Source organism: Plasmodium brasilianum, chromosome 4 (genome assembly GCF_023973825.1).
Source record: "Plasmodium brasilianum strain Bolivian I chromosome 4, whole genome shotgun sequence".
Lineage (NCBI taxonomy): Eukaryota > Apicomplexa > Aconoidasida > Haemosporida > Plasmodiidae > Plasmodium > Plasmodium brasilianum.
Window position 1 is genome coordinate 1,139,203 of NC_090117.1, and position 19,673 is coordinate 1,158,875.

At 18.0% G+C, this 19,673-nt stretch overlaps 2 protein-coding genes and 1 pseudogene across 3 annotated transcripts; all 3 read left to right on the plus strand.

Moving 5' to 3' along the window:
- Positions 1–760: 760 nt before the first annotated feature.
- MKS88_001249 (uncharacterized protein) lies at positions 761–1,623 on the plus strand (the record flags this gene model as incomplete). The annotated part of the gene is made up of 2 exons (XM_067214161.1): positions 761–847; positions 970–1,623. The coding sequence occupies 2 exons, from the start codon at positions 761–763 to the stop codon at positions 1,621–1,623; spliced, it is 741 nt and encodes a 246-aa protein (XP_067075175.1).
- A 7,661-nt stretch (positions 1,624–9,284) lies between these two features.
- On the plus strand, positions 9,285–10,182 carry MKS88_001250 (uncharacterized protein; the record flags this gene model as incomplete). Its single annotated transcript, XM_067214162.1, has 2 exons — positions 9,285–9,371; positions 9,496–10,182. 2 exons carry the CDS (start codon positions 9,285–9,287, stop codon positions 10,180–10,182), a joined length of 774 nt encoding a protein of 257 aa, XP_067075176.1.
- A 3,789-nt stretch (positions 10,183–13,971) lies between these two features.
- MKS88_001251 lies at positions 13,972–14,871 on the plus strand (annotated as a pseudogene). The gene is made up of 3 exons: positions 13,972–13,990; positions 14,212–14,562; positions 14,657–14,868. Coding segments are annotated over exons 1-3 (582 nt in total).
- The last annotated feature ends 4,802 nt before the right edge of the window (positions 14,872–19,673 follow it).

Sequence of the window (19,673 nt, forward strand, 5' to 3'; positions counted from 1 at the left end):
ATATCCACGAATTTTAAAAGTTTTTATAAATAATTATGTAAATTAAACGTATAAATTATGATGAATAAGTGAAAAATCTCTTTTTATTTGTCTTCATACATTTTTTCATTATGTACTTTTTTTTAAACATAAAATAGACACTAAGGTTATACAAGTTTTATTGTTAATGTAGAACAATATGCTGTAACAAAATAATATATTTTTTAATTTATTTTTAGAGCCATTAATATTGTTGTAATAATTCTTTTTTTTTACAATAACCAATTTTCAAAAATAATATGTTCATATAATTAGAATTATTAAGAAAGAGTCATTAAGATTTGTAAATATTTTCTTAATATATAGATCAAGGTTTTTTCTATATATTATACATGTCATGTTGTAAAAGTAAATTCATTATTTCGAAATAATAAAAAATAATACATTTTTTATAATTTTAGTTAGAAATGTATTAAATAAAAAATTATGCAATCATAATAGCATTAATTAAATCATATATTTTGAATAATTACTAATATAAATTGAAATTATTTTATTTTAATTGAAGCTTTTTATAACATTAAGATGAAAATTTGATGATGAATTTTTAAAGCTATTTTTATTTTTGAACTTTGTAAAATGCATTATAGTTATATACATTTTATCAGATTTTTAAGAAAAAAAAAAGAAATTAAAAAAAATATAGTATCCTTAACATTAAGAAAATGTTATGTATGGTTAATTTTTTTCATAAAATATTACCATATTAAAAATGTATATCATGGAAAAAAAATTCAGGGCACCCTTTTACATTAAAATTTCTACTTTTATCTTTTTAACGTGGGTATATAATATTAAGGATAATGTGGTATGATTATATTATTTAAGGATATTTTTATTATTTATGTTGTTTGTGCTTTACTTCTATTAATATATTTTTTGGTATAAAATTTATTATTTTTTTAAATCATGAATATTTTTTATTTTTAGAGTTACTTAAATAGATGTTTCGATGAAAAGCACCATGTTGATGGAAAATTAGATATAAGAACTTATCGAATACTAACAAAAAGTAAAAAAAAAAAGGGTTCGAATATTGTATGGGTAAAAGGAGATTACCCAACTATTGAAGAGTACAGAAAATTGTACCCAGCTAATCATGAAAAAGTGACCAAAAAAACAAAAAACAAACAGCCATATGAATGTCCATTAAATAATAAGGGTAACTATGAACATGCGAGAAAAATTAAATCATCTTTACATTTAGGGAAAGATTCGTATTGCGAAAAAAGAAGGATTGACAAAATATATTTTAAAAATAAAGTAAGAGATTTTAAGATTTCTGATTTTAATCATTTGAGAAACAAGATAGAATTAAAAAAAATTATGTTTTATGTTACATGTATTTTATTTATACCAGTTGTAATACTAGTAAATGTAGGATTATTTGGAAGTGAATCAAGTGAAGGTTGTAATGAAGTGTTGTCGTGCTTGGCAAATAATGATTTTCGTTTTTCATTCCTTATATTAACGTTTATAGTTATAGTTGTAGTCATATATATCCTTAAAAAAATTCTAAAATATGACAAGTTTATAAGCATAAAAGAAAAGTTGAATAATACATTTTTTCCGTCTCTATATTAAGTATTATTTTATCACTATTTAGAACTTTGGTTTTCCATTTTATATATACAAAAAACAAACATACATATGATTGTGTAGATTTCATAAATACAACTGCATCTATCAAAACTTTTCATACGACGATCTAAAAAATATAGTCTGTTAATTTTTTTGTCAATTCAATTGTTTTAATGATTTAATATTTGTATTTTAAATTATTTTTTAGGTTAATCAAATATTATGTTTCTTATATATATTTCTATATTTAATTAAATTATTATGACAAATATATATGTGTTAAGATGAATATAGAAAAACACATTTTATATAATTTAAATGATATAATGTGACAATTTATATTTGTTAATATAAAAAAAAATAATCTTAATTAATTTTTTATTTTTATCAATTCACACATGGTTACGTGCTGAGTAGATAAAAAAATGTATTATTCCTTTAAAATTAAAAATAAACGTGTCTAGTTTGGAAGATGAAGGAATTGAGCAAATGAAGGTAGTTGTATTTTTATTTTTTGTTAGTTTATATATACAAAAAATACTGCTTATAGTTGTATAATTATTGTTATAATATATTTAATTTCGATTAAGATATAAATTTATTTTATAAGAATAAAGAATAAATTTAAAGAACGTAGATTAATGAAACTTAATAAGTTAGGTCATGTGAAGTAAACTCAAATAATATGTATGATAATAAAATTTCACTTATTTTTCTTTGTCTTTTTTGTATTATTGTGAATTTTTTTTTTTAATAATAATTAAAACGTTATGTAGGGAACAAAGTGGTTTAAAAGTTTTATAACTTTTTATGTAGTGGAAGAATGAATATAAACAACTTTTTTTTTTTAGTAATTTTATGTCTATATATGATTAAATTTACTTACTAATATTATTGAAATTTTAATAATATTATATATTCCAATTTCTTGTTGATATAAAATATTGTTATATATATGTAGCATATAATGTTTTTTTTTTTTTTTTAATTGTTTTTATGTGATTCTCCTAACTTTTATGTATAATAAAAGGAATATATATATAGTAAAAAAAATTTTATTATTTTATTTATATTTTTTCTACATTTCGTTATGTATATTTTTATAATTATATATTATATGAATGGCATATTAAACATTATAACTTTTTTTTTTTTTTTGTAAATTATATATTAGTTAAGTGCATGTGAGCTTATAAAGTATGAATGCAATAAATAATTTTTGCATGTAGTATATTAATTAAAAAAAAATTAATATCAATAAAGCACTGGAATTAAGTTAAAAATGTATCATTTTACAAAACAATGAAGATGGAAATAGAAACGTCACGCATTTTCGTTATTAAAAAAATTGTATATGTTTTTGTCGACATATTTTAGTAGTTATATTAGTAATAACATAGATAAAAAGACGTAATAGAATTATAGTAAATATCACTGGAAATCTGTTAATAAGTGGAAACAAGAAAATAAAAGGTTTCACTAAAAAAATATATATTACAATATCATCAATTTTTAAGTCACTTAAATAGTTAAAGTCTTATTCTCATCATTATATAACATTATATTTTAGAAGAACCATAATATGTTATTGTAAAAGGAGTATTGCTTTGGAATTGTGTAATATAATTGAAATTATACCTAGAAGTCTAAAATGATTAAAGGTTTTATATATATATATATATATATTTAAAAATACTAATCATTTATGTCGTATACATTTACTCAGGAAAAAATTAAATTTATCAAGAAAAAATGATAATAATTTAGAGATTATTTTTTCATTTGGATAAATATGGATAATAAATTAGTTTAAATTAACATGAATATTTTAAATAAATATAACATTAAAAATTAATTTAGAAAAAAATAATTATTCTCATAAATGACCATGCTTCATGAGAATTTAAGTATGTCCATTAATTATATGGATTAAAATTTTCATAATTTGTATTGTTACATATTCTTTATAAGATAATGTATAAATTATTAAGATGTTATATTTTTTTTTATATAAATAAGAAATTGTAATACTAGGCAATGTATCATTAAAGTAATAGAACTCTTTAGGATAAGTAAAAATGTAACTTCTACAAATATGTTTATAACTGTATTTATATATTATAAACATATAACAGCGTTGAATACAAAAATAAATGTCTTAGTTTTGTGAAATGTTATTAGGTAATATGAGTTATAAGTTGTATACAGAAATTTGATATGTTTATTATTTTATCTATTTAATTTTTAAAAAAGTAATTTAATTTGAAGAATTGGTATTAATTTATTATTATAGAATTAAAATAATATATTTTATATATAATATTTTTTATTTATCCTATTTACAAGGTAGGACAAATTGTAAGGAATAAAATATTGGAATATAAATATTTCTTAATATTATAGGTATAATTAATAAAATATCTTATGTATTACTTTTATATTAGCTGAATAAATGTAATAATATAATATATAATTTTTTGTAGTAATTATTTGTAAATGAATAAAAAATAAATATAGTGTTCTCTCCTTTATAAAATGTTCAAGGAAAAAATTAATATACAGTATATTTTACTAATTTTTATTATATATTATCTTTTCATATCTCTTAACAATATTATTTTACACAGTTATTTTATAAAAAATTTTAAAAAATTATTATAAGCACTAAAGATGTTCTTTTACTAAAATTAATTTTACATTTTTATTTTCTTTTATTATTCATATTTGATGTTATTATAATTTAAGAAATCATATTTTTTTCTTCTTGTAATATAAATACAAATATAGCGGTTTTGACTTATGGTTCAAATTATTAGTAGAATATTATAATAAAGTGATACAAAAGTTTTAATTTCTAGTATGTACTTATATTGGACTATTAAATTGAGCATTTCAATTTTTCTCGAATAAGCGAAATGATATATACATTTATAATTTTTTTATTACATTTGTTTAATTGTTTATGTAATGCATTTCATAAAAATGACTCAAAAGTTTATGATAAATAATTTCATAACAAAAAAGGATATGTATTTTTGTTAGTGGTAATATTAAACAAATACATTATTAAACCAAGGATAACCTGATATTATTATATTTTATTAAAATGATAATTATACATATTTTCATTTTTTTTTTTGTTATATTTCTTATGTATGTATATATATAATATAAAAAAAAAATTAAGAATAATAATTAGTTAAATTTATAAAAATTTGATTTAGAAACAATAGTATAAATTTCACAAAATTAAAAATTATAACATTCAAAAATGATATTGAAAAAATAGAGTATGTGATTTTATTAACCTTTACAATATACATTTTTTAATTGATTATATAGTATCATATATGTTTTATCATGTATGTATATTATATACAATAAAAGTGTATGTTTTATTATTAATATAGTATAAAATGTTCTTATTGTCGTTTAATACTATTATTATTTTAATATAATTATAATAAATATTTTATTAGTAAAAAGCACTTTTTCCAAAATATAATATTTTAAAAAGACAATCGATAAATGGAAAACATAACTGAAATTAATAATTATTCTTTTTATAAGTAGAACAGTGCATTATCTATAATTTTTAAATTTTATGTTAACTCAAAATTTGGAAATATTAAGAAATAAAATATATCTTTTTCAACTTTATTTTGAAAAGAATTAGAGAATTGTCTAATTATTCTACTATATAAAATAATGATTGTACATATTTTGAATAACTATTAATGTACTTATATTCTTTTAATTAAAGTTAGTATATTAAAAAAAAAATTAAAACAAACATTTTATAATATATTTTTTAATTTATTTTTTTTTATCTCTGTTTAAAAAACATTATAGTTATATGTATTAGTTATGTTATTACAATATAATATTAAAAAACAATTAATATATATATAAATACATTTTCATATTTTTCATCTAAATTATATAATTTTAATTTTTTTCTTATTGAATACGTTAGAATATTAGAAATATATATTATGTAAGATAAAAACAATTTACACTTTTTTATTAAAATTGCTACGTTTGTTCTATTAACTAGAATTTATCATTTTTACAACAACGTAATAAATTAATACTGTCTAAGGGTATTCGAATTACTAATATTTTTCGTTTTAATTTTTATTAATACTAATTTTTGTAAAAAATAGATTTATTTCTTAAAAATCAAATGCTTTCTTTGTTTTTTCAGAGTACGCTTAATTACTATGAGGAGGGGAGTAACATCCTCTGCAGTAAATTAGATATGAGAAGTTATCGATTGTTAGAACAATGTAAACAAAATAAGTATTCAAATATTATAAGTTCAGAAGAAATACTAAATAATGGAGTAGACAATAAAAGCTAATTATCTGATGATAAGAAAAAAGTCAAAAGAAATAAGAATCAATTAAATGTATGTTTGTCAAAGAACAAAAACAAAATAAAGAAGTTTTGAAAAAAAAAATTGTATATTTGAAACTAAAAAATATTCTCACTTGTAAAAAAAGATAATCAAAGAAATATATGTTATAGAATTTTTTAAAAACAGCAGTATAATTAGTGATAAAACATACAAAAAAATGATATGTAAGAAATACAGAGGACGCTTTGCTCTGCTTTTGTTATTATTCATGTCGTTCTTAATATAACTAATATTAGATTATTCCTGTAATTATGGGCTTTTAAATGGGTTTACTAATTTATTGAATATCTGTTCAAAAAAGTAGTTCTAAACTTTACATAAATTATTTGAGAGATATAGTTATTATCCGATGTTAAATGTGTTTTATGTTACTGTATCTTCTAGTGAATGGATATGTGGATACAACAGTTATGTAAACGGGTCTTTGAATCTTTTAATATGTTTACTACCTTTATTTATATTAGGTGTAACTGTTATATGAGGAACTATTTATTACCATAAAAAAGTTAAATATCAAAATGCTAAGTTCAGGGAAAGGTAAAATATGTAAAAAGGAATATATTCCTTTGTATATAGAAATTTTTAGTATGAAATAATACCTATAGAATCCTTAGTACTATACTTAATAAACATACAATCAATTTACTCAAATTTTATAAATGCTCATACTGATTCTTTTTGATATACAATAATAATAAAATATGTTCTTAGTTTCTTCATAATCTAAATATTTTTAATGTTTTTAAATATTTATTTTATTGTATTGTTTATTATTAATTAAATAGGATGATTTTATCCACATAGTTTTATATATAATTCGATTTTGTGAAAAATATATGTTTTTATGTATAGAAGTTGTTATATAATGGAACAATTTACTTAATTTTATAGTCGTGTTATAATTTATATTTCATATAAATATTACTGTTTTATATTTTGTTTTCATTTTATCGTAAAAAATTATTATTTGTTTATGTTATTAATAAATATTTTTTTTAGTTTTAAAATAATAATAATAGCTTTATCTTCTTTTGTATTTAATGAAACGAAGAGAATATTGTTTTTTTGATTTATACATATTATTAATAAAAAAATTATTTTTAATTCTATAATATATGTTTTATGAAAAATATTTTATAAAATAAATTTTCTGTAAAGTTCAATTTAACAGGAAATGTTTTTTTTTTTTTTGCATGTATTAAATGGAAAATTAAAAATATATAATATAAATATACCTTTTTGATGTATATATTGTTTATATTTCCTTAATAAAAATGTTATAAATAGTTATAAATGTATGAGAAGCTAAAAACATTTATTATTTTATTATTCAGCCCAAATATGGTGTTAAGTGAATTTTGAAAATATGAATAAAAGATGTATTATATGGAAAATTCACATATAAATAAACTACATATATTTTTATATTATTAAAATGTTAAATTAGTGGATTAACTACAATAACATGCTAGTAGATAATATATATATATTCTTTTATTATCTTTTTAATATTAGCAAAATTTTGAAATATATGTATAAGTTTGTAAAGTGTTATATTATGACGAGGGGTATTAAGTATTAATACATATTTTCGAGAAGGTTAATATAACATTTAGGTTTTTCTTTACATGTGTGCTATTTTTTATGGTTATACATAAATATATTGAGTGTTCACTTTCTGTTAAGAATACATAGATAAATTATGCTATATACTGACGTTGGCTAATTCTTTTATATTTATAATACTCATTAAAGTAAATAAAAGTTGAAAAAATGAATTTATTACTTTTTTTTTATAGTAATTAATAAATATATAACAAATTTTTTACTCGTTAGATAAATTTTATGAAGATCTTTTTAAAAATTTTTATAATTCTTTTTACAAAGCTTAATTAAGCAAGTGTGTTATATTTAATTTTTCCTGAGAAAATTTTTTACTCGTGATTATCATGAAAAAGTTTAATGTATTAAATTTTCTTTTATATATATTTAAACGAAAATTATAATATCATTTTAATATATGTTTTATTTATCAAAATTGCGTATAATTATGAATGTATTACTTATTTAATGAAATAGTGCATGCATGTTTTTGTTTTTCTGAAAATATATGTGTGATGCAGAAAAAATAATAATAAAATGTAAGAGAATACTACCTTGTTAAAATGAAAATATAGATAATAAAAATTTTAATATAAATATATATATATATACATATATATATTTTTAATATTTAATATCACTATAATCTTTAAAAATATTTTAATCCATTTAAAATATATATATAATAAGCATAGACATATGGAATAATTATATTTTAACAGTATATTTTTTTTTTTTATATTAATATTCTTTCTGAGTATGTATAATTAATAAAAAAAATATAAAGAAAATTAAGTAAATTCATATTAAGATTTTTTCATAGAAATAATAGTTTTAATTAAACATAATAAAAAAATATTTTTTCAAGAATTATCATACAAAAAAAAAATAAAATAAAATAAGTTATTTACTATTAAAATATATATTCTTTCATAAATTTCATAGTAGCATATTAATATAATTTGTTTGATTTTTATTATTTTATTGACTATAAAAGATTATGTTTGCTTATGGATTAAATAATACATCTGCTATAGTTAATATAACACAAAATATTATTTCTTAAATATATTTTTGCTGTAGTTAAATTGTTATAATAATTAGTATTTTTTAAGAATAATAATGGGTTTTTCTAAAATATAATATTTTTACTTTTAGAATTATTAATAGGAGAAGATTTTTATGATTTTTGTACTTATTGTATTGATATATAGAACAGTGTATTTCCTGTATTCTCTACGTTCTATATTATATATAATAATAATATTTCGAAATTTTATTGACTCGTTTTTTTTTTTTTTATTTATTTAGAAATGTTTTATTAAAAAATTAAATATTTAGTGCACTACATTAGATAATTAAATTATATATTTTGAATATATATGGATAGATTTAAATCATTTTAATGAAAACATGATTTTTAAATATAAAATTATCATAAAAATTTTATAAGATATATCTCTCGTCACATTACTTGGTATAAGGAGTAAAATCCATTATAACTATATACATTTTACTATGTATTTAAGAAGCATTAATAAAAGAAATCATTTTGAATAAATATAGGATACTTTATTATTAAAATTATATTATTGTTAATTTTTCCATTTTTGAATATATTAAAATATTAAAAATTTATATGATGGAACAAAAAATGAACTTACTAGTTATTATAAAAATTGTTGTGTATGCCTTTTTAAGTTTAATTTGTCATTTTAACAAAGATGCGGTATATCATTATTTTTAAGCATTTTTGTGTTATTAATATTTTTTATTTTTCGTTTTTATTAAATTTTTTTATTACTATTAGATAACTTATTTTATTATATAAAAAATATGTACACTGTTTTTAGAGTAAGGCTAGCAAATCTTTAAGTCAGGACTGTAATATTATTATTAAATTAGATATAAGGAACTGTAGATGTCTAGCAAAATATAAAAATAATAAGGATTTAAATAATACATGGTCAAATGAAAAGTATCTAAATAGTGCTGTACATGAACAAAAAGATATATCTAATAATATAAAAGGGGTTAAAGGAAAAAAGAAAGATACCAATAAAAATTTTTCAAATATGGGGAAATACTACATAGAAGTTGTGGATAATAATAATGGAATGTTTGATGGAAAATATTTCCATTTTGAAAAAAAATTAATTAAAAAAAAGGATTATGATAACTATATTGAAAAAAAGAGAAGAATTTGTGATATATCTTTAAAGAAATTAAAATTTAGAAATTATGGTTATGTTGTTGCTGTATTTTTTATTATTTCTTTGTTTGGAATAGGAGTACCAGTAATGTCAGGAATGGAGTCTTTAACTCAAATGTTGACGTCAATTACAAGTCTTTCATTCTTAGAACCTTTGAAAGATGCTATAGCAGGGTTGGACAAGACACAAAAATTATATCTTTTTATAGCAGTATTTAGTATAATTCTCATTGAATTATCGATTATAGTTATAACAGTGATTTATAAAATCTTAAGAAATAATGAAAAATATAATAAAATTAAGTTAATGAACGAACAAAATAAATAATAAGAAATATATATCATTTTGTAAAGAAGTCTTTAATATGAAGTAATATCTGCAATATATTTGTTGATATATTTAAAAGGCACAAAAAATTTGTAAAATATTATAATATACATGTAATGTATAGGCTTTTTGATTTTCAACAATTAATATATATATTCTTCGTTTTTTTTTGAAATTGAATGTTTTAATTTTTTCGAATTCATTTTTTTAATTATTACTGTGTCTTGATTAACTGTTATTGTTTAATATATATATTTGTTTATTTAAATATATATTCCATGAAAAATATAGTGTTGTGCTTTATAATGAATATAAATAGCACAGTTTACATAGTTATAATAATTTGTAATAATTTAAATTTATATTAAAATATTTCGATTTCCATATTATATCGTGTTGTAATCTATAATTATGATTTGTTCAGTTTATTAAGTAAATGTATTATTTTATAATTAAAAAAATGCATCTTTTATTGTATATAATGAAATAAATTGCATATATTTCGTCCACTGTTGTATACATGTATTTTTTTTTATTTAAAAAATAATATTTATTATTCATGATGATTTTTATGTAAAATATGTCATAAATCATATATTTCGTAAAAATATTTTTATATATACGTTCAGTTTTTTTTCATAGTATGAATGTAATATTCTAAATATATAAAGAAAAAATATACTTTTTAATTATGGATTAATTATAATTGCAGATTATCTTGAATATTCTGGATAATTACAGTTGTGTGAAGTTTTTAATCTAATTTTTGTATTATTTTTGTACCTAATTGTAGTATTAATTCAATATTTAACAAATTAAATGAATATATATTATATTGAAAAAATATATATAAATAATTTATATATTTTTTATAACTTTAATAGATTAAATAATTGGACAATAATTAAGATAATATTAATAGATAATCCCTTTGATTTCTTTCTTTATTTCTCAGTTTCTAAAAATTATTTATTTTGGTTTAAATAATAGAAAGTTTATATTTCATTTAATTGTATATTCTGTAATATTATTTTCGTATTTCAATAATAATTATATTAGATCTAATGAATAATTTATTTCATGGATGTTAACACACTCATCGTATTGGAAGTAATAAGAAACTTACTTTGTTAACAATATATATCACTTGTTTTGTTTTTTTATGTAATTTAAAAAAAGTTTTTTTTAAAAAATATTTTTAATTATATCATACACTAATATTATGTGTTGAACGTTGAAATATAAAACTTTGATATATATAAATTATTTTAATGTTCTAAATCATCGTGAGCCTCATAAATGTATCGGAAAAACAGTTTTATTTATTACACTTACACACATAATATGGTGTAATGCCTATATGTTTTGTTAAAGCTTTGAATATAAGATATATATTGTATTTTTATTTAACATAAAAATAAATCTGAATTTTTGAATTTATCAAATATATTTATAACGTGAGAAATAGTACATTAATTATTAGGCCTATGAACTCATTAAGATATGTGAATGATCTAAATTATAAAATAAAACCCATAGAATAGTTATTTTTATAATAAGACATAAATTACATTTCGATTAAAGATTTGATTATCATCCATAAATAAAGATTTTTTTTTTTCCAATAAAATATATATTTTTATTTTAGATTATTTTTTGAATAAATTAGGATTATATTCTGATAATAATGCTTTTATAAGCATAAAAAAAAGTTTATAGGTATTGCAAACATTGTATTAGATAATACATTTATTAAGTTCCCAAATAAGGTAAATTGCATATTAAACGTGTTATTGAACTATTTAATTATTATAATAACTTATTTGTTAGCATATATATATAAGTGTAAGAAAAAAATTACATTAAAAAAAGTTCATTATCCAAAATTTTAATATAATTATTTAAATGAGAAAAAACTCAATAGGAAAAAGTAAATTTAATATATTCAAATTAAGTTCATTATAATTAACAAATTACATATTACTACATTTTGGTTAAAAAATCATAATCCTTTAGATGTAGCTAAAGTACAAATTATTATATAAATACATTTTTATTATTAAATCTTTCAATATCAAAAAAAAAACTTAACTATATTTTTATAAAAAAATATACTTAAAAAAAAGAGTTTGATAAAAATAAATAATCACTAAAATGTTTGAGAATAAGGTCAAATTAACATGATAATCCTAATGTATTATATAAGGCTTAAAATTTTTTGTAATTTATTTCGTAATAAAATTTGTACGTTGCATTCTGTACGAAATATAATGTATTAAACCTCTTTTTAAGTATTATATTTTGTTCAACGCTTTAAAATATGTGTGCATGAAATAGTTCAGTGTATACTTAAGAAATAGCATGTATAATGTTACAGCATTTGCATAAAAAGTAATGGAATGAAAAAATAATATGTCAATTTTTACAACTTTAATTAGTAATTCAAAAAAATTACTTTAATTGTAATAATTCTTTTCTTTTCTGATTTTTTTTCTAAATTTATTAAGTTTTGGAAATTTTTTTTTTTTTAAATTTATTAATTTTTTTCTTTTAATTTTAGTAATATATGAAAATAAACTTAATGTTTTTTTTTCTTTTTGTTTTTGATATATAATAATATTTTATTCAATACAACAAATTAAAGTTATTATCGTGTCTATTCTAAATATACAAGTAATAAATTTAGCAGAATAGAGAATAATTTTTTTGTTTCAAGAAATTTTTATACTGTATGAAAATATTAATTGTTTATACTTCTTAAAATTAAAAAAAAAAAAAAATAGTATATTATAAATTCTTTCTGTATTTATCATTTAAAAAATTAATCATTTTTTTGTATTTTTAAATATTAGTGGTATTATCCTTTTATTTATTTTATGTATGTATTCTTTTTATTTTTTTCATTTGTAATGAGGATATAAATATGTTTGAAATTATTTAATTACATACAATACTTTTGTACTAAATTCCCTATTACCTTATATTTTTGTTTTATATTAATATTTCTGTATATATGTAGATATTTAGATATTTAAAAGTAACAAACATAATAAATAATTTAAGAATTTATAAATATTCCTTCAAATAATAACTTTTGTTCTAATTTAGATACAAATTATTAAATTGTGAAATAACTATACAAAAATATAACAGTTATATTGTAATACATTTAAAAGTATAGTTATATTCATAGAACAACTTGTAACTATGTAGTTTATTAATATATAATAGTTTATAAAAGGAAATATAGTTTTTTAGTTGTATAACAATATACATTTTATATGGGAAAAAGTATATTTCATAACTTCATATTCTTTCTTTATTTTTTTTACTTCTACCAATAATTAATATTATTTATATATAGAAGGAAATGCTGAAAGAAAATTTATAAAATTAGAATTATTATTTGGAAACTATGTAAAAGTACATATGACATTTCACAATATATAAAAGTATACAGTTCTATATGTTATACTTTCTTTTAAATAAATAATAAAATTTGTTCACTGATTGAATAATTTTTCATTTTATTTTATCTTATATAACATTCTTCTATATATTATATTATTTTATTTTTAATATGATAAATCCTACATAGAAATTATTATAAATGAATTTTATTTTTAATGTATAATTTTTAATATGAGCTATATATGTGAAAATGCAATTTTTTACGTTTGAAATAAAATATAATGAGAAAAATCAAAAATAATATGAAAAGTTTCTTCAAAAATTTGAAGGAAGAAAAATATAATTAACATTTTTATTACATAACATATATTAGTATTAATGTGCACAATTGTGCAAGGTATTAAGGGCTTCGTTTATCTTAAAATGCTTATGTTTTCTTTTTTCATTTGTATATTCCATTATTACAATAATGTGGTATTATAATATTACTTCGCATTTTTTCTTTTGTTTCTAAATTTTATTTTTAACAATAACGTTTTCTTCGTTTACAAATATATACACTTATACATAACAAATGTTTCTGTTCTTTTATTTATTCTAACTATGGTAATTCAATAGATAAGAAGTATTCATTGAATGGTTATTTATGTTTAAAAAATAATAGACTTTTATCGGGGAATCCAATCGATTTAAGGTCAGCTGAAGATACATCGGATTATGAGGATGACTCTAAATTAACGCATGAAAGAAAATATATATATGAATATAGCGAGAGCCTTAAATCAGGAAGAGAAAAACTAAAAGAAATTTTTTTAAAAACAGAGGGAAGGAATAGGTTACCTAAGAGAAAAAAAACTTTTCTTCGTAAAATTGATGCCTTTTTTGAAAAAAGGTTATTTAATCTTTTGGGTCCTATATATATAATTAAAAATGACTTGGGAAATAATAAAAAGGCTAAAAGAAAAATTTGTAAATAAAAAGGTGAATTTAGGAGTTTCTCTACCCTTTTTAGTTTTTTTGACTGGATTATCTCTTTTTATAACATTTATTATATTAATTTTAGAGTACTGTGAAGAAGATATAAGACCAACTCGTGGAATTATACCAAATGTGCTATACAATGTAATTTTTGTACTTTTAACATCTCTGATGATTTTGATTATATTAGGTATTATTTTTGTTTCTATAAAAACTGCAAAATACGAAAAAATAAAGGAAAGATATTGTAAAATTTGTTATAACATTGTTAAATCCTTTGGTAAGAAATACATTTTATAAGGAATATTAAGATTTGTAGAACTGTTAAAAATAATGAACGTGAAATAGAAATACATACAGTAACAGAATTTTTATAATACGAAATACATACGCATAATTATTTTCATATAAAGTAAATAAGCATAAATTTTTTAGTGAATTTGAATGTTTTAATGTTTTGAATTTGTAATCAATGTAATGTTTTAGCTTAACACAGTACAATCGTTAATATATACATTTGTGTGTTTAATTAGATTTTCAGTAAATAAATATATCTATATGCTTTAATATTGATATTCAAAAGAAAAGCTCATATAATTTCATTAATGTGATGTATAAAATTATATATGTATAAAAAAAAAAAGTAGTCTCTGTTTTACGAAATAGGAGATTATAATAATTATTTTTTTACGTACATTAAAAACTGTATTATTTGTTTTGAATTACAAATGAATATCTCTTTTTTTTTATTTAGTGATACTATATGAATATAATTTGTTTTTTTGATATGTATTAACATATATTTCTTTTTTTGCTTAGAAATGCACTTAATATTTATTCTACAAAATAAGTTTTATGATATATATGAAAAAAAATATATGTATAATAAGAATCTTATTAAAAGGATTTGAAATTTTTTTTTATTGTATATATGTAAAATTATAAATAAACAATAAAATAACATAATTTTTTAATATGGATAATTTATGATTTTTTAACAAGTTGTGTACTATGAAACTCTATATTAAGGTGAAGAGTAAAAATCAATTGATATTGTTCCTTATTATAGTGTTAATTCTATTTTGTATAAATTATTTTAATGTATATTATACTGAAAATATATAATTATCTTTTATATGGTTTTTATTTTTTATGTCACCTAAAAATAAATTTTGTGAATTAGTTTTAATTAGGTATGAATAGATAATGCTTTTGTTTATTTAGAATGGAATACTTTACATTAAAAACTCTATTAGAAGAATATAAAATTTTTATATTAATATGTATAATTGGAGTACATGAATTATATTCATGTTTGTTAGTGAAAATATATATAAAAGTAATTTTGTTTAATTATATTTATATTCTCTTAAGCATTATGATCATTTTGTTAACGTAGTGTAATACTGTCGTTTGTTTATTTCTTTAACTTTTTAACGTAATTGTAATTCATATTTTTATTATTAATTAGAGAAAGCATAATGAGAGCATACAATTAATGCTTTCACATTATCAGTGATGTACCAAGTTTTTTTATAAATTTTTTTTATAATTATTTGACTAGTGTAATATATTTCATTGTATGTTTATATTGAACACATTAGAGTTTTATGAGGAAAAGGAATTTTATCACTTATATTTTATATATGCATTAATTTATATTATTTATTATTTCCATAATTGTATATTTACGGAACAAGATATACCTTGAAGGATTTAAAATGATAGTTATTTAGTAGGTATATATAAACTTCAAAGTTTAAATATATTTTTTCAAATGATATAAATATTTTCAAAAAATTATTTTGGTTTATATGTTTCAAAGCTTATTATTTCATTTTCTGATAATTTCTTTGCAATTATTTTAGTATTTAAATAATAATTATATTTTATATATGCATTAATTTATATTATTTATTATTTCCATAATTGTATATTTACGGAACAAGATATACCTTGAAGGATTTAAAATGATAGTTATTTAGTAGGTATATATAAACTTCAAAGTTTAAATATATTTTTTCAAATGATATAAATATTTTCAAAAAATTATTTTGGTTTATATGTTTCAAAGCTTATTATTTCATTTTCTGATAATTTCTTTGCAATTATTTTAGTATTTAAATAATAATTATATTTTATATAATGAATTTTTTATATATGCAATGTGACACAAATATTGAATTAACAACAATAATATCCTTATTTTATCAATAATATATTTACAAGTTTTCTTTATTTATGTAATATCCTCAATTTTTTTTTGAATGAATTTTTGGATAACATTATTTTATTACCCTATTATAGTGAGAATTATATGCTTACTTAATATATACTAAACTACGTATTATTTAATTCTAATTATGAAGATTATATAAGTACTATCGTAAATTCAAATATTTATAAAATTTTTTTACATTATACTACCTCGTTTTAGTATATTGAACATATATAATTAATATTTAATAAAAAATATGAATGGTTAACAAATATTTGGGGTTCCATTTCAATACCTCTATTCCATATGATATTATAATATAAAATCTGAAACTTAAGCGTTGACTACTAAGCATAAAACCTAAATAATGAATGCATGGAATATGCTAACTTTAGTAGATAAATAGAAGAAAATTTTATAAATTTTTTATTATTTATTCTTAGATATATCGTTGTTTTCTTTGCCTTGATTTTTTTTCTAATATATAGCCTTTTATTCATTTGGATGTAAACTCCATTTTTTATTATTTACAATTTTCTTAACAAAAGAATACTTACATTAATTAGAAAAATGGATACTGCCCATTTTTCTTTTTTTATATGCGTTCAAAATATCTAAGCAAATACAATTTTTGTAAATTACCAACCAGGTTTTTCCTTTGTTTCGCACTTCTGTGAATATTATTACCTCTAGCAGTCATTTTATCAATATGAATGCATGAAAGATATTATCGGTAGGTATACTCATAACACACGAAATTTTCAAACATTAATAATCATAATATATGGAATTACTGTAAGTCAATTAATGCATTTTATGTTTATTCCATGTATGTATTCCTTTATTTATTAAATTATGTGCGTTCTTTTAATTTGGGAAAATATGACAATTGTGTTACACTACATACTGGAATATGGGGATAACAGTGAAAATTAGAACATTTTATTTTTTGTTATTAATAAAGTATATAAAATAAAAGAATATATATATATATGAAAAAAGGTAACACAATGAAAAAATATATTAGAAGAATGCTTAAATGAAATAAAATAGAAAAAAGGAGAATAATAATATTCTAGATAATATATTAAGTACAGTTGTAAAAAAAAAAAAATTCAATTAAAAGCTATCTCGTAAAAGAATAAAAAATAAAATAGATATAAAAACTAATTAGCAAATATTTAAACATTACAACACAATATAATAATGGTTACATATATAGTTTTTTGTTATCTGTTCATTTTATATAAAATAAAATAATACAAAAATTATATAAATATATTTTGGAATAATATTATAAAACATGGAACGTTAAATAATATTATGATTAAAAATGATTATTAACACTTAATTAATTAGTATATATATAACCAGTAAGCCTATAAATTAAGGGTAATTTTATATATATATTTTTACAAATTAAACAGACGCAGATAAAGTTATAATGAATAAAACTATACTTTATATTCAATTGTTTTTAAATAGTAAAGAGATTAAAAAATTATTCTAATGTGGAAATTTATATATTTTATATTACGTTAATTGGGGAATGGAATATTTTATATGCGCATTCATAAATTTAAATAGAACAAAAACTTCTTATTATACTGGGAATCTTAATTATAGAAGGATTATTAATATATATGAAAATATATATTGTAATAACTCAGAAATATCTTTTTAATATAAAAAACTTATGGTATTTATAATTCTAAACAATAAATTATTTTTATATATTACAACAAAAAAATAAAATTACTTTTTTTTAAAATTGTATTCTTAATACCTTAAATAAATGCTATAACAAAAAATAATATATATGAACAAACATTAATTTAACACAAATATAAGAAGTGAATATAAATTTTGAAATACATTGTTAATATATATTTATAAATGAAAGATTACTGTTCCACTTATAAACATTCTATGTTTTGTGTTGAATTGAGTTTTTCATAAGTAAACAGTATTCTATTCATTTTTTGTTCTTAGTGATCCTGCTTTTTTTTTCTTTTTTTTTTAAAATATTTAATTTAAAAATATAAATGTAATAATATATAACATTAATACAAAACTTAAGCTATATACATATATATTTATATATTTATATATATATATATATATATATAACTTCAAGCGTTGCAATATAGGTAAAGTCATTCTTTCCTTTTTAGCATGTATGTACCATTAATATAAGATATATTTGTTTTTATTATTACATGCATTATTACTCATATATATTTTTATGACTATTTTTTTTTCTTTAAGAAAATATTATTCATTCTGTATAATTACATTATTAATGGAAATATACTGGCATTGAAATGTAGATATAATAAAAATTAAAAAAAAAATAAAATAATAAGTAATTAAAATATAGAATTTAAACTTTTAATAAATATAAGCACAAATTATTAATTATATAAAGGATATTATGCTAAGTTAAAAATTATTTTTTTTTACCATTTAAAAATTGCATTATATTTTACCTTCTTACGTTCTTTTATACTTTTTTTTCAACTATATTTTTAGATTATTTTATAAGCTTTTTTAATCTTATTTAATCTAATAATTCTTTATTTTATGTATTACTTTTTTTAATTTATTATAATATTCCTCCTTAGTTTGTAATTTTTATTCTCTTTTTACTTTTTTTCTTAAATTGTTTTTGAAATTTTTTGTTATCTATTTTTTCATATATTTCATGCTAATTATTTTTTTTCATTTTTTTATATTTCTTTATTTTTTCATTTTTTATGGTAATTATATTTTCATGTTTTTATGTTATTTTTTTGCTTAATATTTTATATTTTTTTTCGCTTCTTTTTTCTTTTAATAGGAGAAGTTCAGAAAAGTAAATTTTTATCAATAAAATTATTGCAGC